This window comes from Pteropus alecto, unplaced genomic scaffold, assembly GCF_000325575.1.
Source record: "Pteropus alecto unplaced genomic scaffold, ASM32557v1 scaffold108, whole genome shotgun sequence".
Classification (NCBI taxonomy): Eukaryota; Metazoa; Chordata; class Mammalia; order Chiroptera; family Pteropodidae; genus Pteropus; species Pteropus alecto.
Window position 1 is genome coordinate 161420 of NW_006441946.1, and position 25073 is coordinate 186492.

General features: G+C 53.6%; 1 protein-coding gene across 9 annotated transcripts in view; it reads right to left on the reverse strand.

Annotated features, from left to right (window-relative positions):
• The window catches only part of DIP2C (disco interacting protein 2 homolog C), a 204834-nt gene that overhangs the window by 18922 nt on the left and 160839 nt on the right, over positions 1-25073 (reverse strand). For all 9 annotated transcript variants that reach the window (XR_003048439.1, XM_025051681.1, XM_025051686.1 and 6 more), the window contains 15 exons: positions 24722-24815; positions 24506-24625; positions 23188-23302; positions 22352-22491; positions 20325-20461; positions 19040-19248; positions 18004-18118; positions 17371-17572; positions 13550-13659; positions 12474-12554; positions 9957-10080; positions 9349-9470; positions 8448-8559; positions 8256-8365; positions 4782-4912 (listed from right to left, as the gene is read on the reverse strand). Coding sequence is in view for 8 of the 9 variants with exons in the window: in XM_025051681.1 (XP_024907449.1) it covers positions 4782-4912; positions 8256-8365; positions 8448-8559; positions 9349-9470; positions 9957-10080; positions 12474-12554; positions 13550-13659; positions 17371-17572; positions 18004-18118; positions 19040-19248; positions 20325-20461; positions 22352-22491; positions 23188-23302; positions 24506-24625; positions 24722-24815 (1922 nt within the window). In the remaining variant the exon portion in view is untranslated. The remainder of the gene's footprint in view (positions 1-4781; positions 4913-8255; positions 8366-8447; positions 8560-9348; positions 9471-9956; positions 10081-12473; positions 12555-13549; positions 13660-17370; positions 17573-18003; positions 18119-19039; positions 19249-20324; positions 20462-22351; positions 22492-23187; positions 23303-24505; positions 24626-24721; positions 24816-25073) is intronic.

Below are 25073 nucleotides of genomic sequence, written 5' to 3' on the forward strand. Positions count from 1 at the left end.
AAACCGGCACCCAGAGGAAGTGAACAAAGACTAACTCAGTTACACGGACTCTGTCCATCTGTCCAGTATTTAAGGTCTGAAAGTTCACTTTGGAATGATCCCAACAAATCATCTGGCAGAACTAAGGGAAACACGATCACTCTTCAATTTCACCTTCAGGTTGGAGAAATCGGGAAAACAACAGGTGACAGCTTTGATTCCTCACCGACTGATGGGTGGGGCAAGTGTGGCTTTAAAATAATGGAGTATTTGGCAAAATTAGAAATCAACGTTAATAGATGCCATGTATCATAATAAAATATCCTAGATAAATCATTTTCTCAGATTTGAGTAAAAAAAATTTTGTAGGTACAAAAAAATATAGATAAAACAGTACATTAAGCCTCAACTACTATTATGCTAAAGCCAATTATTCTTGAATGAAGCCAATCTCACATTAAAATTTTCAAAATTATTTACAATAAAATAAACTGGTAGACAAAATGTAAGGAAATCAAGCTGGCTTGTAAAATCTACTTTAAACAGGGCCCTTGGAAGAAAAACTATTCTTCAGGTCATTTAGGGGCAAGTTTCCATTTCTTTATTTCTCTATTCCAAACTTTTATTTTTGTCAAAAAGAAGATAGCAAACATTGACCTTTTCTGTGATCTTTTCAAAGGATTTATGAACCTCAGATCTGTCCTTGGGAAATTAGTTCAGGCCACCAAAAGTCACCTTATACTGAGGGTATCCAAGAGATCAAGCGCGTCACAGCAGGCATGTCTAAATCACAAAGCACTGATGAAGCCACAAACCTCCGTCCTTCCTTTGGGGGCATGCGTGTTATTCCTAAAATAACCTCCCAGGAACTACACACTCGGGGCCAAAAAGCAAATAAACGTCTTCTTAGGTCCAGCCGTATGTCCAGGGCTGCCCAGTGCTGCCCCCGTGCACGGAGGGCCCTCGCTCCACGGTGTCCCCGGGTGGGGAGAGCTATGACACAGCAGCCCCCTCTCCCGCGAGGTGGCCCCTTGTCCCAAAGGCGGGCAGCTCCGAGAACACTGACGAGTGGGAGGGAATCTCCAGCACTGACTCTGGAAGCGGGCGCCTGGCTCTGCTGCGTGGCACAGTCTGCCAGTCCTGCTCTGTCGCTTCCCACAGTGCTGCAGCATCAGCCTGCACCCTGCCTCTGGTGACTGATCAGAGCGTCATCTCTTAGCAGCTGACATGTCGACTCCAACCAGGAGCCTCAAGGCAGCATGACGCAGAAAGAAAGAAACATCTGGAAAATTTCCTTCTGCTGCGTGGCCATTAAGGGAACGGTGCCGGGGCCCAAACTCGGGGCCACGCACCAGGCCTAAGAGCCAATGGGCCTCCGACATTGCTCTGCTCGCTCGTGAGTCAGCGCTGCCACCTTAACCAGACGGCCCTGTGCGATGCTCACCAAAGCTCGGACCCCGCTCCCGCACCGAGGGCTCACGCTGCAGGACCCGGACCAAATACGGTGCGTGCCACCTGGGCCCCGGGTCTCAGGGAATCGAAACGTGGGGAACACCTTATGATGGCACTCCTCTTAATTACAGCCATTTCTCGCATCCACGTTGTCCCAGCATCTGACTTCGTAAGCAGCCCCAAAATGAAGAAAAATAAATACAAATCACCTACTACCTTTCTCAAGAACATGCATCAGGAGACATGATTTGCATGATCAGAACCATCAGCACAGAGTCGAGCTCAGGCCTAGAGACTTCCGAGTACACGCATGCAGATTAAACGCAGTTTCGCCTCTCCCCACACTCCTGTGACAGGATGGAGCCGACGTGAAGGGGAAAATGAGCACGTCCTGATAAGAGCACACACAGAAAACCCGACTCGGGGGTTTTCTCCTCGCCCTTTCCTGGCCAGTCCGGCCAGCACCGAATGTTTCATTTCTTAACCGCTGTGGCTGTCCTGGCGCTGGGCAGAAACGCCTCCAGGGACCGCACCTGAGCATGCAGGTCGCTCGTAATGAAGACACTCTCCCGAGAACTCCTAGGACCTGAACGATCCTAGTTTGGATCTTAACTTCGAAGACAACGAAATGATGAAAAAGACGTCTGGGGAATATTTCTCCCGGTCCGTGCCTGTCCTTTCATCCTCCTGACAGGGTTTCTTGCAAACAGAAACTATCGATTTCAATGAAGTCCGGTGACCTAGGCAGCCGCCGCCCGTCCCCGGGTCTCCGGGTTCTACCGCGTCGTCGTTGGCGACAGCTTTGCAGTTTCGCCTTTCGCACCCGGGGCTCTGGCCCGCGCTGAGCTGCCCTCGTGGAGGCGGCGCGGTGTGTGCCGGGGTGCGCCTTCTGCACATGGGCTCACTTGTTCTGGCACGTCTGACGAAGCCTGTCTTGGCTCCATTGCGTTATTTTCGCCCTTTGCGAACGATCACCTGATTGTGTGTCGGACACAATCCTGGGCTCTCGACAACACCAAGAGTGAACCCTGATGGACGACGTGGACTCTGGGCGATGACGTGTCAACGTGGGTTCCTAGGTCGTGAAAAATGTTCCATCCGGGGGTGGGGGGGGCGGTTTGTTGACGGTGGCGGCGGCTGTGCATGTGGTGGGTTAGCGGGTATGAAGGAAATCTGTACCTTATACTGAGGTTTGCTGTGAACCTAAAACTGTCTATTTAAAAAAATAAAAACACGGATGACCAGGAAAGGGGAAAAAAAAAGACAATTTGGTAACTGATACAAATGTGCACATTTGTAATTGAATGATTTTAGATGATCGACCTGACAAAACATACCCACAACTGAAACCATCAAGCCTTGGCACCATGAGCGGGGAAGCCACATGGCTCGCGAGGACACATGTCACCCCAGGTGCCCAGGGGTTCTTCTCCTGACAGGCTGGTATCCATACTATGCGCATCAGACATGCCCGTGATAGGTTGTTTTTTCAAAAGACAATTCTGTTCAGGTATGATTTACCTACCATGAAATCCGCCCACTTTAAGCACAGAATTAAATGAACTCTGGTTAGCTGCAGAGCTGTGTGACCGTCCCCGCAACGCAGCTCTAGAACATCCACTGCCCTGAAGGCAGGCTGCGTCCACTGCGGTCCGTCCTGTTTCTAACCCTTGCCATAGTCAGTCGCCTCACTTCCTGTCTGTAGACCTGCCTTCTCCGGACATCTCATGCAAGGGCATCATGACACAATCACACGGTGTGGGCCTGGCTCCTCTCATGCAGCACACTGAAGGCCATGTGTGTGGCAGCTGCAGCCCATCGCACGCCCGCGGCAAACGCTGTGTCCACTCGCCAGTCAGTGGGCCTTCGGACTGTTTTCTCCTTTAAACAAAGGGTGCTGCAGACACCTCGTCTCTGTGTGGACGTGTGCTTGACCTTCTCTTCGCAGACACCTGGGGGCGGGGAACTGTGGCGCCCTGTGGTGACCTGAGTGTTAAGAGCGTGCAAACTGCGGTTTCGCCATGTCGCAGTCTCATGCACAGCCCTTGCTCACCCCTGCTTCATGGTGTAGTTCTGAACTCAGGAAGTTTAAGTTCTCCAACTCTGTTGTTTTCTTGTCTCTTTGGTTATAGCCGTTAAATGGGTATTAAGTGGTATCTCGCTAGTTTTAATTTGTATTTCCCTAACGAATGTTAAACATAGTCTCACATGCTTACTGGTCATTTGTATATTTTGGTGAAATGTCTGTTCAAATATGCTGCCCATTTGTAAATCATGTTGCTTGTGTCTCATTGAGTTTTACGAGTTCTTTTACCTGGTTGGAAGATCGTTATCAGACAGATGACTTGCACATATTTTCTCCCAGTCTGGGGCTTGTCTTTGCTTTCTTAATGGTGTCTTTTGATGCGCAAAAGTTTTAATTTTGTTGAAGTCCAATTTATCAACATTCCTTGTATGCACTGTGCCTTTGATGTCAAATCTAACAACTGCCTGTCCCAATATTACGAATATTTACTTTTATGCTTTTTTCTACAAGTTTTATAGTTTTTTTCTCTTACATTAAGGTCTATGACACTTTGAGCTGACTTACGTATTATCATTGTTCAACCTTTTGCATGTGGATGTCCAGTTTTTCCAGTGTCATCTGTTGGAAAAACAACCCTTTCCTCCTCGAGTTGCCTTGGTTCCTTTGTTGAAAAATGAAGTCACCACACATAGAAGGGTTTATATTCAGACTCTCAATCCTGTTTCACTGGTTACTTTACATGTGTATGTCTACACCTCTATCTTTATACCAGCACTACACTGTCTTGGTTATAGCGGTCAGCGCTAAAATCGGGAAGTCTGTTTTGCAACTTTTTAATTTTATTCCAAGTTTATTTTGGATATTGTGGGTCCTTTATTTATATTTTAGGATTACGTTGTCAATTCCGGCAAAAAAATAACTGAAACAAAAAAAACTGCTGAAATTTTGACAGGGATTACACTGAATCTTTGGACCAATTTGGGGAGAATTTACATTTTCACAATATTGAATCAGTAAATATCACAATCTTCTAATCAGTAAATATCAACTACCTGATATGCATTTAAAGGCAAAAGAACCAAGCCTGAGGCCCACGGGTTCTCTGCTCAAGGGAATATGGGTTCTCAAAAGGCAACTCTCAGAACGTCCCCACAGGCCACTGTCTCTGTGGGTTTCAGCAAATGTCACTGAGACGAGTTCCTTCAGATGCCACAGAACGTGGAACCCACTCACCCTGAGAGCTAGGTGGAGCGGGGATGGCACACAGGCAGAAGTGGGCGTATGACCGATCTACGGTTTGAGGGATGTGAGAGGGGACACTCACCTGCAGAGGCACCACAGGACAAACCCAAGCCCACAGTAAGGGTCCAAGCAGATGGCCACTTCTCGAGAAGGGTAGAGCTCACACTGCAGCTTAATGGACCGGCAGAAGGCACTGGTGGCGGCGTGACACATCTGCAAGACAGCAGGGTCCAGAGCAGTTCAGGACAGGGGACAGTGGCGGCCAGGCCTTATTAGGGAAGAGTGGGCTGCTACGCTTTCATTAGTCTTCCCATTCTCAATGAGAGCAGCACACGCATGGCCTCCTGGCCCTGGGACCCAGTAACTCTAGCAGCTGAAGCACCGACGTTCTGCACGTAGTGGCCCCCTCTGCAACCCCCCTGCAGACCTGGGGGGAGGCAGGGAGATGCTGCCTCTCACGCCCCATCTCTGGGCAGGGACTATGCCTCATTCACTGGCACCTCCAGACCCAGCTTCGAGGGACAGGTCAGCGGAGCAGGTGAGATGAACCTCCACCTCGGGACAAGGAAATGAGGCTCAGAGAAGGTACAGAGTGGGCTGAAGGACACGTGTCTGAGCTGAAATCAGTCCTCTACAGTGGGACGCTATCGTGTGACAGCCCACCGTCCGGGGCAGGACGGGGCTGCCACCGCAGCAGCCGGCCCCCTGGGTCAGTGTGCAACACGAGTCATCTTACTTAAAGTACTGCAAAGTATATTGCGTGAAGGCAGCTTTCTCACAGAGGCTAGGAGGAAAAAATGTGTAGACGTAGGGGACCATTACCAGGTTTCATGGGTTTAAAAAGGCCCCAAGTTTAAGTGAGGCAGCATGTCACCAATGCCGAGCTGTAAAGGGACCAGTGACAGTATTGGACTATGGAGGGAACCCAGCCAAATGCCTGGGGAAGCGTTCACTCATCACCCCAGAGAACACTGGCAGAGTCTGGGAGCCAGGGGCCGTCCATCGTGCCCGTCGGGGGCCGGAGCCAGGCCTGCCCTAGAGGCTTCACCTCGCGTGCTTGGCTGACCCACACAAGGTAGCGTGGAACCCTCTGGAATCTCATACACAGGCTGGCTTTCGCTTGCTTTTCGAGCCACAGAATAGTCTTCGGCCACAACAGAACACACATTCTTCTCCAGCGTACCTGGGTCGTATCCCAGGACGGACTGCATTTTAGGCCTCAAATTAAGTCTCAAGAGCTTTTATAAAAGAGACATCTTCCAAAGTGTCTTCTCCAGCCACTATAGGATGAAGTCAGAAATCGGTAACAGAAGTAAAACTGGAAAATCCACCAATTCATGGATCAAACACATGGCACTCTCAGACAACCGATGGATCAAAGAAGAAATCACAAGGAAGCTCAGAAAAGAATTCTATACAAATACAAATGAAAACACAACATACCAAAATGTACAAGACATAGCAAAAGCGGCGTTAAGGCAGAAATTTCTGGCTGTGAGCAGTTACGTTAAAAAACGAGAGCGAGCCCCCACTGGCACCCTAACTTTATAGCTTGAGGAAGGAGGAAAAAAACAGACTGCACCCAAAGCTAGAAGAAGAAAAGAAATAAATATTGGAGCAAGATAAACAGAGAATAAAAAATAGTAGAGATAATCGATGAAAACAAAAGTTGGTTTTTTGAAAAGCTCAATAAAGCTGACAAAACTCTAGCTATTATGGACTAAGGAAAAAATAGAGGAGACTCAAATTGCTAAAATCAGGAATGAAAGTGGGAACATTTACACTGATTCTAAAAAAAGAAAAAGAATTATGAGAGTATGCTAACAATTAGACACCAACAAACTGTACAACCTGCATGAAATGGAGAAATTCGTTTCATGGAATTCGAAACAAACTATCAAGAAGGAACACAAAACCTACGGACTAAATCATAAAGAAATAGAAAATCTGAACAAACCTATAACTTGTAAGATCAAATCAGTTAAAAAAAAAAAAATCCAACGAAGAAAAGCCTGAGATCTGACAGCTTCACTGGTGATTCTGCCAAACATTAAAGGACTAATACCAATCTCTCTCAAACTTTTCCAAAAAAATAGAAGAGGAGGGACCACTTCCTAACTCATTCTATGACACCAAAGCCAGACAAAGACGCTAAGACAACTATAAATCAATATGCCTTATGACCCTAGAAGCAAAATCCTCCACGAACTAGCAAATGGACTTCAGCAGCATGTTAAAAGGCTTCTACATCATGACAAAGTAGGGTTTATTCACAACAGAATGCGAGGTTGCTCAACATATGAAACTCAATCAATATAACACATCACATTAAGAGAATAAAGGGAAAAAAAAACCAAAAAACAGATGATCGTCTCATTTGATGCAGCCAAAGGCATCTGACAAAATTCAATACCCTTTCATGATAAGAATACCCAACAGACTAGGAACAGAAGGAAAGTACCTCAACATAATAAAAGCAATGTATGAAAAAACACAGCAAACGTCATACTCGATGGCTAAAGGCTGAAGCTTTTTCCTCTAAGATCAGGAACAAGATGAGGGTGCCCACCTTCACCCTTTCTATTCAGCCGAGCACCGGGAGCCGCAGACCCAGAGCAATCAGGCAAGAAAAATAAAGGCGTCCTAATTGGAAAGGAAGAAGTAAAATTACCTGTTCACAGATATGATCGTATAGATAAAAACAAAACAAACAAACAAAAGAAAACGAACAAATAAAAAAACCCTAAGGATTCCACAAAACAATTCTTAGAAATCATAAATGAATTCAGCAAAGTTGCAGGAAAAAGTCAGTTACATTTCTATACACTGAATAAAAAATCTGAAAAGGAAATTAAAAGTTCCCTTTATGATAGCATAAAAATGAACAAAATACTTAGGAATTAACCAGGGTTAGGGATGGATGGGGGTAATGGCTGCACATTTTGAATGTATTTAAGACACTGAAATTAAATTGGTTAAGATGGTAAAGTTACACGTATTTTACTACAATAAAAATATTGGGGGAAAAAGAGAGAGAGTGAACGAAGAGGTAAGTTACGCAAACTCGCGGTGAGGCCCGAGGCAGATCCTAGGGAAAGGGTTCCTGAGGCTACAGAGAATTTATCGTTCCTTGGCAAGGATGTCCCTGAGCCTGGAGGGTCCTCATTTTGGGGACACACAGAGCAGCCTCTTCTCTCATGGAAAACGGGGTCATTGCAGCTGCAACAAGCAGCAAGCTGGCAAGTCACAAGGGAACCCATGTTAAAAAAGCAAGAAGCTGCAGGGCACGGTGTTTAAACAGAGCACTGAGACCTGAGAACCAGCGAGAAGGCATGCTGCGTGTCAGTAGAGGCGAGTGAGGCTGCGTCTGCACTGAAAAGCTGAGACGTTCGGAAAGAATGAGGCAGCCCAATAACCTGCTGCGGAGGCCACACATTTTACAGCTTGGATGAGATGTGTGCGCCCCGCTCCTCGTCCCCGGCACCCCTCCCCTCGGGTAACCCTGCACGCGGTCGCCCTGCGAGGTGCTCCCGTGCTGTGCAGACATCACTCTCACCTTCACTCCGGCTAGCATCCCAGTCGTGGACACGCTGAAGTCGAGATACGCCAGCGTGTCCGGGTTGGAGGGTTTGTAGATCTGGGCCGGCCGCTTCTTTGGCAAGTCATCTGCAGGGCAAAGCAGGGCTGTTAGCACACAGGGCCGAGCAGAAGCGGAGACGCGACGCGTCCGGTGGGTGGGAGGACTGACCTGTGTCCAGGATGGGGGGCCACGCCCTGACGTCGACGGCCGCAGCTGCCTCCCGGGACCGCAGCAACTTACAGATCAGCTGTGTTGTCATGAGACAGGCAGAGCGACTCACCTGAGGGTCAGAACAGATGGCGCAGGCGGTGAGCTGCGGATGCGCGCACTCTCACGCATGCACGGCCTGTGCTGAGGCGCGGCGGCTTCCAGAGAAAGCAGGACCGTGGAGAGCCAGCGCTGGCCAGCTGAGGTCCGGGGGAGTCAGGGGTCTGACCGTGATGCACACATGAAGAGCTCACAAGCGCCAAGGCCCTGGAAGCTCCTAGAGCCGAGTAGGACCCACGTGCTGCGATCACTCAGAAAGGGGCTTCTAAACTCACTGTTGTCACTGTTTGTTGTCCAACTGGAAATGCCACGTGTCCACAAACAATCCACCTGCATTATCCAACAGGGGTGAGGACCCGGAAAGTACTCTGACCTAGCTATGAAGGTTTTCGCTGGGGCACCCCCAAATCAGCTTGTCCCTCGTGGACCCTTCCCCAAGGGGAAAGACACACTCTAACCCTCCCAACCTTCTGCAGGTACAAAAACAGTTAACACAAATCTATGCTTTCAGAAAGGAGCGGGCCACTGCATAGTCTCACAGACAGGACTCTCAGAGACGTGTGGCTTCTTCACGTGGCTCGGTCTGTGCAGTTGGGTTTGGTGGGGCCGCAAGGGACCTCTGATTCGGAGGTATCGTGGCCAGGAGGCCCTGCAGCCCTCAGTCCAAACACAGGTGGCTGCACTTCCTGAGCAGGAGTTGGTGAGGTCCCCGGGGCAGAGCCGTGTACCCGCCCCCACAGGCGCCCACAATCCCGCACCGGGCCTCCCGTGAGGCCGGCTCTGAGCCACAGGGCAGCGTTACCTCCACGATCATCTTCACGGTGGGCAGCGTTGTCGCGATGTTCTGTGGGTGCGGGGGCCTCACAGTGACTGGCACGCAGCCCGCATACAGGCAGCCATAGAAGGCCGCAATGAGGTCTATTCCTGCATGGGGACAAGGGCAGGGGCCTCTCATGAGATGGCACGCACGACGTGGCTGTCACCCCCACCGGCAATGACACCAGCCTGGGAAGTTCAAAGGTCACGCAGGCAGCGGGGACCTTCTTGTCCCGGGATTTGAGATGCTCTGGCCATGACTGCTGCTTGGCCAGACATTTCATTTCTATTTCTCTGAGGCGATACTCGGCTTTGTGATTGCCAATTCAGTGGTTAAGGATTTGACAACAAATGAATAAATGAACGACCTCAGAATCCACAGATACAAGTTAAGCACAAAAGTCTGTGAAACGTCGCTTTGTTCACACCCCTCAAAGCTGTGCGGCACACAGCACAGTCCCCACCAGCGGGAACGAGACCCGGGGGACCATTCTGGGCCTTCGCTGTCACTTCTCAGTGATGACACGGCGACTCCGGTCACCACACTCTGGCACGTGCAGTAAGGGGCCCGTGCGCAGCGGGTCGCGCTCCTACCTGGTGGGTACACGAGGGCGACGTGGTCCCCGTCTTGCAGGCGCCCCCTGTCCATCAGCATCACGGCTATCTTCTCCGCCCGTTTGTGCAGCTGCACGCACGTCAGCGAGTTCGCTATTGTGCCCTGAGTGCAGAAGAACAAGTGGAAGCCAGATTTCCTTACAGAGCAGCTCGGGGACATCCAGCTCAGACACCAGGCAAGTCACTTGGTCAAATGGACAGTTAGGGGGTGCTAGTGTGCTCACGGCTGTACCCCCAGTCGGTTTCAGAGCGTCCTTGTCACCCCACGACCCCGACCGTCAGCTGTCGCTCATCTTCCTCCCCACCTGCCAGAAGCACAGCACAGAGAGATCTGGATGCACTCACACTGACGAGAAGCTTCCTAAAATCAACTATGGATCTAAAAGAGCTAAACTTACACGTTCCAGCTACAAACACCTTTAAAAGTGTTGCTGGGGAAGATCGGTAGCAAAACGGATCCCAAGAAACATGCAAACACATGGGACCCGCAGTTTAAACTGCAGAGGAGAGTGTGGCTGGATGGTGGATGATGAACGTACGGCTGACCCAGAATGCTGTCCTGGGCTGCACTGGGCCACTGTGGCTCGTTTGCACAAACCCCCACACCCTACAGCCACTTAAAACTGCTTTTTCGTGATCAAACCCTATGAAAGTGATTAATGGGGTGAAGGACCTCTCCTTAGCAACAGGCAAGCTGTCCAGCAATGTTCATGCGGGGGGTCCTAAAGCTGAGCAGTGACCGGGCCGACGGGGCCGACCACCCTGTTCAGGCTGGAGCCCCCGGGGCGAGGGGGAAGGGCTGATGGGGAGAACAGCCAGATGGAGGACTGACGCCCTAGGAAGGCGTTCTGGACCCGAATGCTAAGGGTGCAGGATGAAGTCCCAAGGGGAACACATGCTGCGGACGGAAGAGGCCAGAACCTTGGGGCTGTTAAAGGACGCCGTGACGTGGTGACTGGCTGTGTCGGAGGAGGGCACCAGGACGCCCCGCCCCCTGAAGCACCCGCATGGGTCAGGGGTGCGCCTTCGTAGTGAGTTTCTCTCCGAGAGAGGTCAAGAGCGAAAAAGTAGAAGCAGCCGCAGAGTGGGAGCGCGGAAGGTCAGAGCCGGCGAGCTGGGAGCCCCGCCGGGACGTTACGACTCGGAGCCGCAACGCGGGCCCTTCCTGCGTGCGTCACACCCGAGCCCACTGCTGCGTATGTCGACGCCATGAACTCGCTCCTCGACCCTGATGTCCCTGCAGCGCCACGGGGTTGGCGCTGGCAGAAGAGGCTCAAGCGTCTGCGCCCGCTAAGAAAGACCTGTCCCCACTAAGTGAGGGGCTGTCCTCACCCTCGCGCGCTGGGGTGCATGGCTGCCTGGCCTCAAGCGGCGAGCACTTGGGGTGTGCACTGCTCCACCTCGAGAACTGACCCCCACCCTTGTTCTGGAGGGCCAGTGCTGACCTGTCAACAGCCATCTTTTGTCTCAGCCGAAGCTTGTGAGATGTGAGAGCTGTGGCTGTGTCTGAAAATATGTGTGACCCTGGTTTGTGAAAACCCCGCCGTCGGAACTTAGAAAAGGCGAAACGTAATCAATCGCGTGCTGTCCGTTGTCTGGAGGAACCTCTAGACAGTTTTCATGAGACCATCTGCCACGTCACAGGGTTTACAGTGACGAGAGGAGAGCCCGTCACATGCCAGAATCGGCACCTAGGGTGACTGGGGATCAACCAAAGTTATTCTCAAAAATCTCTGAAGGAGGCGCCATGCTGGAGAGAGGCTGCTGCAGCGGGTCCCGTGTTGGGGAAGGGAAAACACGTCATACGGTCTAACGGAAATTACGGGACGTTTTGAAATAGGTCTTAAACTAAATCTTAATTTTAAAGTTTAGTTTTAAAAGAAAAATACTTTAATTTTAATTTAATTATTTTAATTTTACTTACAAAATAGAAATGATTTTCATTCGTAAGAATGAAAGTCTATGACTAAAATGTAACTTCCTACTTATAAAAAGTAGTTTAGCAATAACAATAAAGACAAATATCCCATAGATCTGAAACTTCTCCTTTGCTGTAAGGATCATTACTCATTTTGGGGGGGAAACATTGCAAAAATCTGTTAAATTTATTTTAATTTTACTTACAAAATAGAAATGATTTTCATTCGTAAGAATGAAAGTCTATGACTAAAATGTAACTTCCTACTTATAAAAAGTAGTTTAGCAATAACAATAAAGACAAATATCCCATAGATCTGAAACTTCTCCTTTGCTGTAAGGATCATTACTCATTTTGGGGGGGAAACATTGCAAAAATCTGTTAAATGCACGGACGGAGGTGCAGACCCTTCTACTCAGCACTGGGCCTCCTCAGGCAAAGGTCTCAGTGAAAACCCTCCCCGAGCCGGGTCTGTCGCAGGAGTGGCAGTGGCCCGGGGGTGGGGGGTGGGGGGTGACGGGGCAGGATGCGGGGAAGCGCCAAGCCGGCGTGGCCAGGGCGCCACACGGTGGCCTCACCCTGCAGTTGAGCAGCGTGTAGAGGACGTGGTCGGGCGTGGTCTGGGCCCTCCACTGCAGGACCTCCGAGAGGAACAGGAACTGGAACGAAACACGGACATTAGGCCCAGGCCGCCTGCTCCGGGGCTCCTCTCTCCATCTGAATCGGTCTCGTCTGCCTGAGTGGTTTTGGGGGACACCCATGCAGAGGAAGGAGGGTGCCCTGCCACACACGGCCAACAGAATTTGCTCCCCGTTCTCTGGCCGTGACTGGGGTTCGGACACGGCCCCTGGCAGGTAGGTTTCCTGAATCCGCCCAAGATGGGAGAACGGCACCCCCCACCACGGAGCAGCCGACGCACGACACCCCTTCTGGGGCTTCCAGAAGATGCCATGGGATGTCTGAGGTACCAGCAGAAGCGGCTCTGTCCTGCTGTGACGTGGGCTCTCTTAAACGTGCTGTCTAGAACGGCTGCTACCCACGTCACGACACTGCACATCACAGGGGCCACGTGCACGGTGCCGACTCCGCCCGCTGTGCAAAGGTCAGCCTGCATCACGTCAGGGCCCGGGAACCCCCGTACGCCCTGAATCCAGGACGGAAGCATGCAGTGCAGCGGGCAGCATGCGAGCACCCACGCACTGCACAATGCCAGGCTCATAGGACTTCGAGTGCTTCCTTTGTCACGTTTCTTGGTGGCCGTGCTGAGCGGGACCACCTTTTGCTGAGTCGTAAGAGTCTCAAGGCTGAACGGCCGTAATGCAACTGATGCCCACTCAAGACAAATCGTGAGATATTTGGGGCCCACGTCCCTGAGGCTGCTTTAAGGTCTAGTTCCCAAAGCTGGGTTTGAGCTGAAGTTTTCTGGAATTTGTACAATCAAAGGACAGGCTGTCTGGCGTGGTCACGGCTGGTGGGAAACCGGAAGCCAGTGCTCAGGGGACCAGGCCCAGGGAGAGCTTCTCAGACACCAGCCCCCAGCCTCCAGTCATGGGACTGTCACCCCCCCTCTCTGCGCCACTGTGGCGCGTTCTACAATCTGCATGCCCAACACGCGTTTCCCTCACGAAGCCACATGGGTGTCTCCCGGGCTCACCTTCCGGGCCTGGTCGTTGTCCTCTATCTGCCCCAGGTCCCTGCCGCTGGCCTGCGCAATCCTCTTCCCAGACACCAGGTTCCCCACCATCACAGAGGCAGGGCCGATTTCTGCAAAGAAACAGCGACACGCGTGTGGGGAAAGCAGCGCCAGCCCCCGAAACGTGGCGCCCGCCTCGGCGAAGAGCTCGCACGTGCTCCCCCTGGCGCATCCTCCTGGCACCCCCAATGCTTTCCCATTCTGTCTCTCAGTTTGTACGCGTGCCTGACGTTTGATGACGAGAAACTGGGTGGCTGTACTTTGACAAACCTGAGGGTATTGAGGGTTCTTGCAGTTAAATTTCGAAACTATGACCACGGATTTTTACGGAACTTTCTTCCATTAAGAGAGAGAAGACAGACTGCCAGAGTAGACTGTGTCTGCTTTTCTCGTTTGAACGTGTCACGAATTGCGGAAGGAACATGGTGCTGAGTCGGCAATGGGCTGACGGGAGCTCCGAGCAGGAGCCCTTGGCTGATGCTTCCGTGCTTCTGTGGGCCTGACGGAGACGGCCTTTCAGTCTACGAGATACGGACATGCACGTGACTATGTCCTGTCCCTTCAACAGTAGCACTCCCCGAGTCTACCCCGGAGGTACCTAGAGAACACGTGCAACGTGGTGTCTGTCTGCGGCCAGCGGCCGGCGGCCGGCAGTGCGCCCTGATGCCGGGGAAGCAGAGTCTCGGTCGAGGACCGTCCCCCGTCTACAGCGTCCTGCTTATATCTGTGTTTGTCTCTGCACCGCGGGGAGACCTCAGCAGCCCCCACCTGGAGAGTCAGGCCACAGCGCGGCGGCACCGGGGGTCCGGTGGGCACGTGCCTTGCATGCCCCTGACTGAGGCTTGTGTGCATTTGCCGTCATTGTCATCCAGTGACCTCTGCAGCCTGTCCTAATAAGGACAGTGGCAGTGTGAGTGTGTGAGTGTGTGCGAGTGTGAGACGGGAGAAGGAGGTAGGAGAGGAAGTGCGGGAGGGAGGCTGAGATGTTTACCCAAAGAACTACAGGTTAACGCGACACAGGTGATGTCAGTGTTGACACCTCAGTTTGATAAGACACGGCTGAAGGCCGCCGCTGAGTCCCGTTTTTATTAAACTTCTGATGAAGAGTACACTAGAGGCTTACAGTCAGGTAGGTGTTGGAGGTTGAGAGGTGCGCAGTTGCCATGACAACCTCTCCAGCAATCACCCTGGCTTCCAAGCACAGCCACGGACTGATGGGAGTGCAGGTGTGAGCACCTGGTACCTCCAGGTGACAGTCCAGTGGGAACAGACCACCTACTCTGCTCTGCAGATGTGGCTGCCCAGAATTGGCTTTGCCAGGAAACAGCCAGCTTTCCACAGCGATGCGGGGTGGCCTGGCGCTTCCGGGAAGCACTGGGCCCTGGAGAGCAGCCCGTGACGCCTTTCTGGGCTCCCGTCTGCCGGCACCTTTGGTTTTGGGTGGTCTGTAGGAGCCGTGATGTGGGCTTTGGGTCTCACAGCACACGCCCAGGTGCTCAGCTAAACTACGTCTGAAAGCTCGTGAGCAGTGGCTCGGGACCGAGCACGTTTCTTTCCTTGGCTCCTAACAAAGAATCAACGGAAAAGACAACTAACTAGGCCATGAGGTGCGTGCAGAAGTGCAGAGCGCGACAGCGTGCCTGCAAGGTGGTGGCTGCTGCCCAGAGGCACCGCCTCTCCCAGGGCCGTGTGTATCGGTGCTTCCTGCCTCCAGGGTCTGCGACGGTGCCCAGTGTCCCTCCTGGCTGCTGAGACCTGGCAGGACATTCTTCTACGGAGCCGACTGGGAAAATGGCCTAGGCTGGTTTGAAGGCTTCTCTGTAACTGCTTTAAGAATTCGGGCAATGGTGGGAAAAGCGCTGTTTTGGGGAATATCAGGTTTTCAAGGTGCTTTACTTTGTGCTTCTCTGTCGCTGGGTCCCTAAGCCTATTCTTGCTGGCATCCTCTGCATGCAAAGCTCGGACCTTCCGTGTCTCTGTCTCCACATGGACTTAGGGGCTGGCATTTTTCAAATGTCGCTGGGAGGCTGGTGGCATTCCCGCTGCTCGATTTACAAAGCTGTCCTGACGAGAACTGAGGCCCCGGCCTGGTGAAGGTGGCCGTGGACGTTCCTGTAGCTGCAACCTCAGAACTGGACACACGTGCTGGGAGGGCCGAGGGACCTGGACCTGACATCTGCACTTGCTCCCCGTGCCCCGCCCTGCACCGATTCACAAATCTACGGCTGGCAGTTCCTCAGTGTCATCCAATCGCTGCTCCCGATACCCGAGCAGCTTGTGCAGGGACACGGGCAGCCATGTGACAGCAGTGTCCTCCCTCCGGCCACCGCTCAGGCCCTCAGGCTGCTCTGATGCAGTCCGTCAGGGAAGCTAGGACCAAGAGCTGCTTTTATAATTCTGGTAATGTTGTCACGAACCAGCCGACGGGGTAAAGGCCTTCCAACACTTCCGCACTCAATTAAGACATTTTCACAGTAAATGTTGTGAGCTAAAAAAAACCAGCAACCTGTCCCATTAAAAGGCAATTAGATTGTCTATGCATCCGCTAAGTTAGTGGCCGCACTTCAAGCACCTGCCAATGGCCTCACTGGACGTTCACTCTGCTACTTGTGAGTGCCAGTTCCAAGTCATACATTTACCCCAAAAGCCTCAGATGGGACCTAGTCCACTACCTTCATGGCACCGAGGAAACAAGGCCTCAGAGAAACAGCAACTGCCCAACGGCCACTGCAGGCCATCAATTAAGAAAGTTTACGGGTCCCTCATAGCTGCCACTTAGTATTTGTTAAAAAGCTACTTTTTGAAGATACAGATTTACACACCCCTCAGTATTTGACAAGAACGGATGGAATACCGAGCGTCGTCAAAGAAACTCATTGCTCTACAGTGACCAGCAGCACACGCGCACCTACCGCGCTGCAGTGTTACAGTGGTCCCGCTGCCCTGGTCACCCCCCGCGTCGGCCCCTGCAGCCCCCGGAGGGAGTGCCTGGACCTGTCCCTTAGCCACGTCTCTCCTGTGTCGGGTTCCTTGGTATCTGACTGGTGAGCTGAGCTCTGGGACCACACGTGTTGGCAGCTGATCCCTCCACATATTTGTCCTGAATTCTGTCATGCACTGCTGACCCGTGGGGGAGCACCGTGACCATCTTGATGCCTGGGGCCACTTTGTTGAGGGTGTCTGGTGATGAATGGAGGTGGACAATGAGAGACATTCCAGTCCCTGCTATGCACGAGGACCCATGAGCCCTCACACTGTGACCAGCTCAATGCATGAGACAACCACGCAGATGGAGTGTCCCCAGTATTGTCTGTGCCCTGAGACAAGACAGGACAGGCACCTGTCATCCTGCGTGACCCTCACCACTCCAGAGGCCCCACCTGAAGCCGGGCGACTTCAGTCGGCCCAGCCGTGCATTTTATGCAGCAACCGTGTAAGCCAGGGGCCGAGTGAGACAGTGAAGGGGGGAAGGGGGAGGGTGCCAGCTAAGGAAACCCAGGATGTAATGAGACAGCGCAGAGAAGTGTTCCACGCTGACCCTCCAGGCTCCGTGAGGGAGCCGGCCTGCACGAGCAGGGACAAAGCACGGCAGTGCACACGCCACATCCTGCCTGTCTCACAGACTGCACCGCGAGGCAGAGCTGCTGGGGGCGAGGGGGCTCACTCCCCTGGGAGGAGACACTGGGGGACACGGTCTGTGTCCAGGAGGCCCAGGAAGCACACACCAATGCCACTGGCCCAGAGGCCGAGGAGACTGCAATCCCTCCCGGCCCCAGACATACCTGGCTGCTTTTGTCGAGGTTTAGGCAGGTTTGTGACACAGGTGTGCGGGCACATCAGGACATTGCAGGGGTGAAGTGAGCCTTCCAGAAAAAGCTGCTTCGTTTCTGACAAGTGGATCCCACCAAGCGGGGTTTTGGGGAGGGTGTTGGCCGGCACCAGGGCTAAGCAATAAACCCCGACTTGATGGATGCTGTCGATCGCCTGGAAGTCACGAGAGGGGACCGTTAGAGCAGGTGCAGGAGAGACCGAAGGCACGTGTGCAGGCCATGCAGCACGTGTCCACGCCGGGAGGCGCGGCAGCACGGTGGCACGGCCGGCGAAAGTGCCAGTTTAACGGGCTGCCGCCCACCTCGCCAAGCTGCGTGGTGACAGAGGGACCATGGAATGCCACACACACTGACGGGAGTATGGGGAGAAGACGCACACTCTGAAGGCCCTAACACACATTCGTACGCGTGCCTCCCACGGTGACGGCGGGAGCCAGTTTGTGAGGCCCTGACCTCGGGCAGACGGCTGCTTTCCCAGGGCACAAGTCCGTGTTTTGGAGCTGATGCCATTTCCAATCAACTTGACTGACAACCAGGGACCACTGGGTCGGCCACACCCTAACAGACGCACGGAAGCTGCTGTACCTGGAGCACCCGGCTCATCCACTGGAAGCTGTCCTCCTCCGTGGAGTCCGGCCTCTGCTCAGCCACAATCACGACCCGCTCATCGTGCAGGACGGTCACCGAGAACACGGCTATCCTGTGGGACAGGGTGGGGGTACAGTGAGCACGCCAGAGGGGCCGGGAGGAGCAGTCCACACTGTGGAGCTTCACGGCTGCTTTCAGGGCGCAGGGTGCCCGCCTGGTGGCTGCTCCAGAAAGCCACTTTGACGTCAGGGTCGGGTGCTCTGACGGCACGAAGGCGAGGCAGATGCCCCATTCCTGGTGAGGCCACCTGCAGGCTGCGTGACAACATCCGCCGCTCCCGGCAGCCACAGGAGTTTGTACGACTGCCCAAACTGCAGAGGCTCAGAAAACCACTCGGCTCCCATCTTGGCTTGAGCCTGCGAGCAACGTCTCCTACTCAGGAAGAGTCACCACCGGGAAGTAGGGTTTTCTACTGGACCTGCCGGCCACTCACGGAGGTGCGGGGCCCTGGTGACTGCCACACCTTCACCCCCCGCCCCCAAAGAAGCTGCAGCCTACAGAAAATTCAAAGGCAGCAACCTGCACCCACACATCTATTTCTCCTGCTCCCTCAGCTGCGATGCTCAAGTAAACTCTAAAGCAAGAAACACAGGGGCCGCAGCCACTCGCGCTCGCCATGTGCCAAGCAAGGCTGGGGCGTGCTGGGGAGGGGGCCACGGGCGTCTCCTGCGCGAATCTGTCACTCGACTGTTACCTTTGAAAGGACCTGCACCCACGTGAATAGCTGACTCTCTGTATAGCTACTTGTTAAAAATACGTTTTTCAAATGGATATTTCTGCTTAACTTAGAGAAGTTAATAAGACTATCTTTATGGTGCTCAGGAAGTTTCTGTGACATTGGACGTTCATAACCAGCTAGAATCTCGAAGGTCACTGAGTGCGGTTCACTTTACGGAAGAGGAAACGGGGTCCTATGAGCTCGAAGAATTTGTCAATTTTATACAAAAGTGCAGAGAACGGGGTGGGTGCTCACCTTCCCCTGTAGACGAACTTCATGGGCTCCACAGCCAGCGCAGTGGCCACGATGTCGTCGGCGTTGTGTCTGCGTCCGCTCACCACCATGAGCCCGTCCATCTTGCCCACCACGAAGACGAGCCCCCCGGGGCCGACAAAGCCCAGCAGGCCTGTCCTCACGAAGGGGTACTCGCTGACCGGGGCCCCTGAGCTTGTCACGGGGAACACCTGGGGAAGCACAAGACCTAAGCACCCGTGACGCTGCCTTCCGCCTCCTCTTCGAGCTGCCCGCTGGCCTCTCTCCCACGGCTGCCGGACACCGCTGGTCCCGGTCCGCCCCTCCGACTATCTCACGGGGCTGCATGTGGTCCCCTTTCTCGGCCTCTGAGCCCCTTAAGAAGCAATGCCCAGAGGCCATCACAACAGTTTCCAAAACTCGAATTCTGCTCACGAAGCCCCAGCACAAAAGTGACCAGTGTAGAATCAAGGGGCACTTTTAAGTAACATCTTTCGGTCTGAAATGGTCCCTACTCGTCACGTGGTTTTCCTTATGGGAACCACACTTTCCTTATGGGAAGACGCACATAAAGGACGCAGATCATGTGCCTTCAGACTGCACGTGTCTCCCCGAGACCCAGCCTGCCGAGCGCGTGGGAAGGATGGGGCCACAGCGCTTCTGGGCAACATGAACGCACACCCAGCACCCGCGGTTCCAAACAGTCCGAACCGTGTCCTCAAACAGCTCGTGCTTCCTTTGTATAACTTAATCAAAAAGCGTGAGCCCTCCCCCGGGTCAGCATCACTCAGCCGATGACAAGCTCTGACACACTGAGTCCCTGGATCTCGTTTGTCCCTCAACCTCTCACTCACGAAGCTAGTGTGACGTGGTGTGCGTGTGTATGCGTACCTATGCACACGGCACAGCACACCCACTGCACACACCTGCCTGAGCCGTGGAGATGGTCGTTTGTACACGCCCCTCCCCCATACACTGTCACGGCCCCTCTGACTGCCCAGGCAAAGATGCGAACAGGAATAGATTAGAGAGGCTCATTTCTAAGGAATTACACTTGCCCTTTCCCACCAGTCATGAGGTGGGAACGATGCTGACGAGCCGGACTTACTGGGAACGGTAAGAGCGGCAAGACTGGTCATGAGGTGGGAACAATGCTGATGAGCCGGACTTACTGGGAACGGTAAGAGCGGCAAGAGCAGGCACAACCGTCCTGACTACAGATCCGTCTCCCGTCTCGTCTCGTCCTCCGTGCCGTGCCCCTGGCGGCGTGCTCGCCTCTCCGACCTACCTCGAAGGTGTTCTTGGTCATGCCCGAGAGGCCGTAATAGGACGTGCCCGTGGCGATGGCGCACACGCACAGCTCCCCGATCTCGTCTGTCCTGCACAGCTGCGGGACCCCGTCCGGCTTCACGGAGCACGTGATGGCTGCACACAGAGCAGGCGTGTATGGGGGAGGATAAACGGACACGGATGGAAATGCGCACAGAGACGACGCTGCGGTGTGACAGGGAGGTGGCAGCCAGGCAGCCCTTTCCCCAAAGTGAGTCACGATTTTCACGTGACTCACTTGTCACACGTTTTAGCAGAACGTCACATTTCATGGTTGACACGTCAGCAGATAATTCCAGTTGCTTTAATTTCAATGCGTGAATCATAATTAAAGACAGTAGCCCTTTCAGCCACTCAGACATGAGGGTGACGCTCAGACAAAGCCTAAGGGTCACTGGCCACAGCCACGCCGCCAGCAAAGGGCACGCAGCCTCTGGGACACAACCTGAGTGGTGCAAAATGCTGCCCTCCAGTCTCCCGGCGCTTCTGGGTGCAGGGCGCTGGGTCCTGTGGCGATAGTGGCCTTCACCCTTCGGAGGGTGCTGAAAGTTCTCACATACATCTCAGCGATGCCGAGCGCTCCACGACCGTGGCACACAGGTGAGGCGCCACCACGACAAACGCACCCGGGGTCCAGCCACTGCAGCCCATGGGTCTGGTTAGGAAGCTGGCAGCTCAGCGAGGTGAGGTGCATCAGTGACGGCTAAACTGACTGGGAAGAGCCTGACCTCTGCTCACCTGGGTTGGGGCTGAGGTGACAGAAGTGGTGAGTCTAGGAAACAGAGCCACCAAAACGCAGGACACGCCCATCACACTCGGGGAGAGGAAAGTTTAAAACGACACTACCCCAGAGACTCCTCACCCTTCAGACAGAAAGCAAACCGTCTCACGGCACACGGGCGGGGGCTGGGAGGGAGGGGCGTCCCCACCTGTGACAGGAACGTCATTCGCACGATTTTCCCGAAGGACACACAGTATTACCAGTTATGGAGGCCTCTGCCCTAGACACAAATCCCACTTCTAGAACTTTCTCCATTCAACTGTCCTCACAGCCGTGCAGACGGAAGTACAGACATGTCATGCACGGCCTCGCACGTTGGCTGCACCAGACAACGCTGACCCGGGGATCAGACCGAACAGACTGCGTGCAGGCCAACACCGCGGACAGCAGGCCTGGGAAAGACGGCTCTCCACGCACTGATAAATGAGCCCTGAGCTATGGGACAAGGACACGGCAGGCCCCACGCTGCGTGGCACTGAACGCAGGGGAAACAGCGCTTATCTCGCTGAAGGAAAACGAGGGTGGGCGGAGATGTGAGTGCGTGCACCTGTCAGTGTGCGTGCGGGTCAGCGGGCGAGCTGCCGAGTGTGTGTGTGTCAGTACGTGCGTGTGTGTCTGCAGCCCCACGATATTCCTAAAAGGAGAAGCTGGTACCTCTGGCGTTGGGAAGGAGGTTTCTCATTGTACAGCCTGAATATTCTGAGGCTGGAACCACGAATCTACTATATTTGCAAAGTAAGTTTTTTTAAAGAAAGAGCGGCTAGGAGCAGGAGGCCTGGCAAAGGCTGGATGTGCACAGGGGCCTGAGATGCAGCACGTGGAAGGGGGAAGGTGCGCCATCTGTGACACCAGGGCACACGCAGAGAGGAACCCGGAGGGGCGGAGGGGCAGGGAATGCCAGGCCTCCTGCCTCCCAGCCGCTCTGGCTTCGTTGCTTTTGCTCACAGGGTCAGTGGACAGGTGAGGTGACATGCAGGAAGCCGGGGCCAGATCACGTCCTGTGCAGAGGGCCCCTGGGGATGCGTGGGGAGGAACCCAGTGGACAAGGCGGGACACACCCTTCCTGGGCTGCCTGAACATTTGGGTTTTCTGCCATCAGGGGGCAGCATTACCCCAAACCTCTAAAGGTCGAACAGTGAAAGAGACTGGAGTTAAGTTCCGGTCAGGGTCAGGGGGCCTCTGATCAGCGGTCAGCCCACACTCACCTCCAGGCATCACGAGGCCGACGTCCTGCACGGTGAGCACAGACAGCTTTTCCTCCGAGTCTACCCGGATGACCCCGTAGGTCAGCCCGTGCATGGAGAGGACACCCCGGCCGGGGGGCTGGTTGCTGTCGTCTGTGGGCCTGTAGGGGCGGTTCCGTGTGAGTTTGTAGGAGCAGGGGCGTGTTGGAATCACAGATGTCATCCGAGCGCCTGTGCACACTGAGGGCAGCCACCACAGGGTGCTCAGAACACACCTGGTGGCCACGTGCCCCGATGCTTAGCTCACCAGGGGCCCTGTGTCCTGTGTTTGGAGAAGCCAGTGTCCACCAGCTCAGCCCCAGGGTTCCCGATGTTTAAAAGCCCCTCAGGAGCACTGCACGCCCTGTGCCCGCCTCACACGTGCCCACCACGGACAACCACCACAGCCTCTCTGCAGAGCTGTTTTCCAGCCCCGAAAATAGCTAAAGGGAGAAGAATATGCTGAGCACACAGACGACAGCAGGGAGCAGAAACGACGATTCTGCTCATCCAGCGTCAAGTTCACACATGCGTGGACCTGCCATGAGGCGGACACTACTCCACCCTGGACAACAGGACAAGAGGCGGGCGGACACGGTGGTCATGGGGTTGGGTGGGTAAGGCAGATTCGGGTCTGTCTCCCCCGGCCCTGTTCTCCTGGTGCCGTCCCACCCACCCGGCGCTTCTCCAGTGAGCAAGTCCGGACTTGGGGAGAACTCATCAGTGCCCACCCCTCCTTCCCAACTGAGGCTGACTGCCACGAGACCCGCCACCGTGGCTGCCTAGCCGCCACCACCCCGCGGGTCCTGCAGCTCTACCTCCGGATGGCAACCGTGAGCGCCTCCGGCGAGCTGGCACAGGGACAGATGACCTCCTGGCGCAGGCCTTTACTTTGGAAGACGTTAAGAAATGCATCACAGGAAGAGATAGACCCTGGAAAGAGGGGGGTTGGGAATCAGGCAGCGGGACTGGGGAAAACACCCTGCGACGGAACGTGCTGCCGGGCTGGGGTCCAGGCACATGCAAGGTTACGCAGCGTGGAAAACACTGAACACAGCTGCACTCATTCGGCACAATGAGAAGCAGTATTCCTAGACCCACAGGGCCTGAGAATTTTAACACACACTGTACTCAATAAAACCTGTCTGCTAACTGGTGGACTTGCGCAGCGTGGCTGACATGTGCTCGACTATTTTCAGCACGCAGGCTCCGAAAGGCAGGTAAACCCAACCTTAACTAGGTGAAGGAGACTCTGCAGTAACTTGAACGCGACCTCGGGCATAGCTCCCCAGGACCTAACAGCTATCGACTTCCTCACACAAGCTGACTTTGCATCCTTTAAGACACACTGCTCTGTACAGTTATAGGTAAAATAGCTCAATTTGGGGAGTTATTCTGTAAATGGATCTTTTATGAAAGTCATGATAATTATCTGTATCAGTTGTTAAGAAAGTATTTGTAGCTTTAATTTACAAATATACACCTCGTGCAGTTTACAAATGTGGTCAGAAACCAACATTTCCTTCACTTAATAGTCATTCTTTCCCTTTACTTCTGCCTTATATGTTCCTCTGATAAAAAAACCAAACAAGCACACTGGTTTTTGTTTCAACTGACTGAAATATTTCTCAAGGTATATTAACAGTCTCCTGTGGGGCTGCTAATTAACTTTACCTGAGCAATTTTTCTATAAGATTTGGTAATGAAATTCCATTAAAAATGACAAATCAATTTCCGGATCAATAAAACCACTATGAATCATAAAACAACAGTTAACATTTCTCAAGACTTTTTTTATATCTGAAGCAACTGTGCATAGGGACTGGATTTAATCCCCACAAAATCGGATGATTTAGATACCATTTTGCAGCTAAAGAGGAAGGATTCAGAGTTAAGTGACGTCCCCTAGCGAGTCAGGATGCAGAGGAGCAGCACGCGGCCCCCGGAGGTCTGCTGGACCCTGGTCCCCACTGCCAAGCCATGTGCCCAGCCAGGGATTACGCCCCTTTGGCTGTTAGTCTATGACAACTTCTCAACCGAGGTGAAGACGAGAATGCAACACCACGGTGCAGAGTGAACCCTGGAGACAGAGGCCCGTTGCCTGCTGTCCTCGTGGGAGTGGCAGCTGTCACTTACAGGGGTTGGCGCCGTCGGCCACGATCAGCATCCGCAGAGAGGAGAGGTTGATGTCCCTCTGATCCCTGTGTGCCACCAGCGCCCAGTGCATGTCTCTGGACTTGACGCAGGCCACTTTTGCTGAAAGAGGAGCAGAGGGGGTTACCGCGTGTCATCAGACCATGTGACGCTAGGGAGGGCCTCGTGGTGGGGGACAGTGGGCACCCCGGGACGCACCTTTGTACTGGCAGACCTTCTGAATCCAGGACAGCGGGTTCACCTTCATCAGTGCATATGGGATGCTGATCACGTGCATCATGTTCATGACACTCTGAAAGCGAGGACACCCACAGAGGTGACACAGGAGAGGTCCCTGCCCAAAGCAGGCTCCACACGGGACACGATTGGGTGTGCTCACTGCCCGCCAGGGGCGCTCAGCACCATGCAGGTGGGCAACTGGTCCCAGCGCATCACAGAACAATCTGGAAGTGTTGTCTGGAAGGTAACCTGGCCCTCTTGGCTCCTGCTCCCAACCCTTCCTTATGAATGGTGCTCGCTCACTGTCTGAACAGCGGCTGGGTGGGGCGCC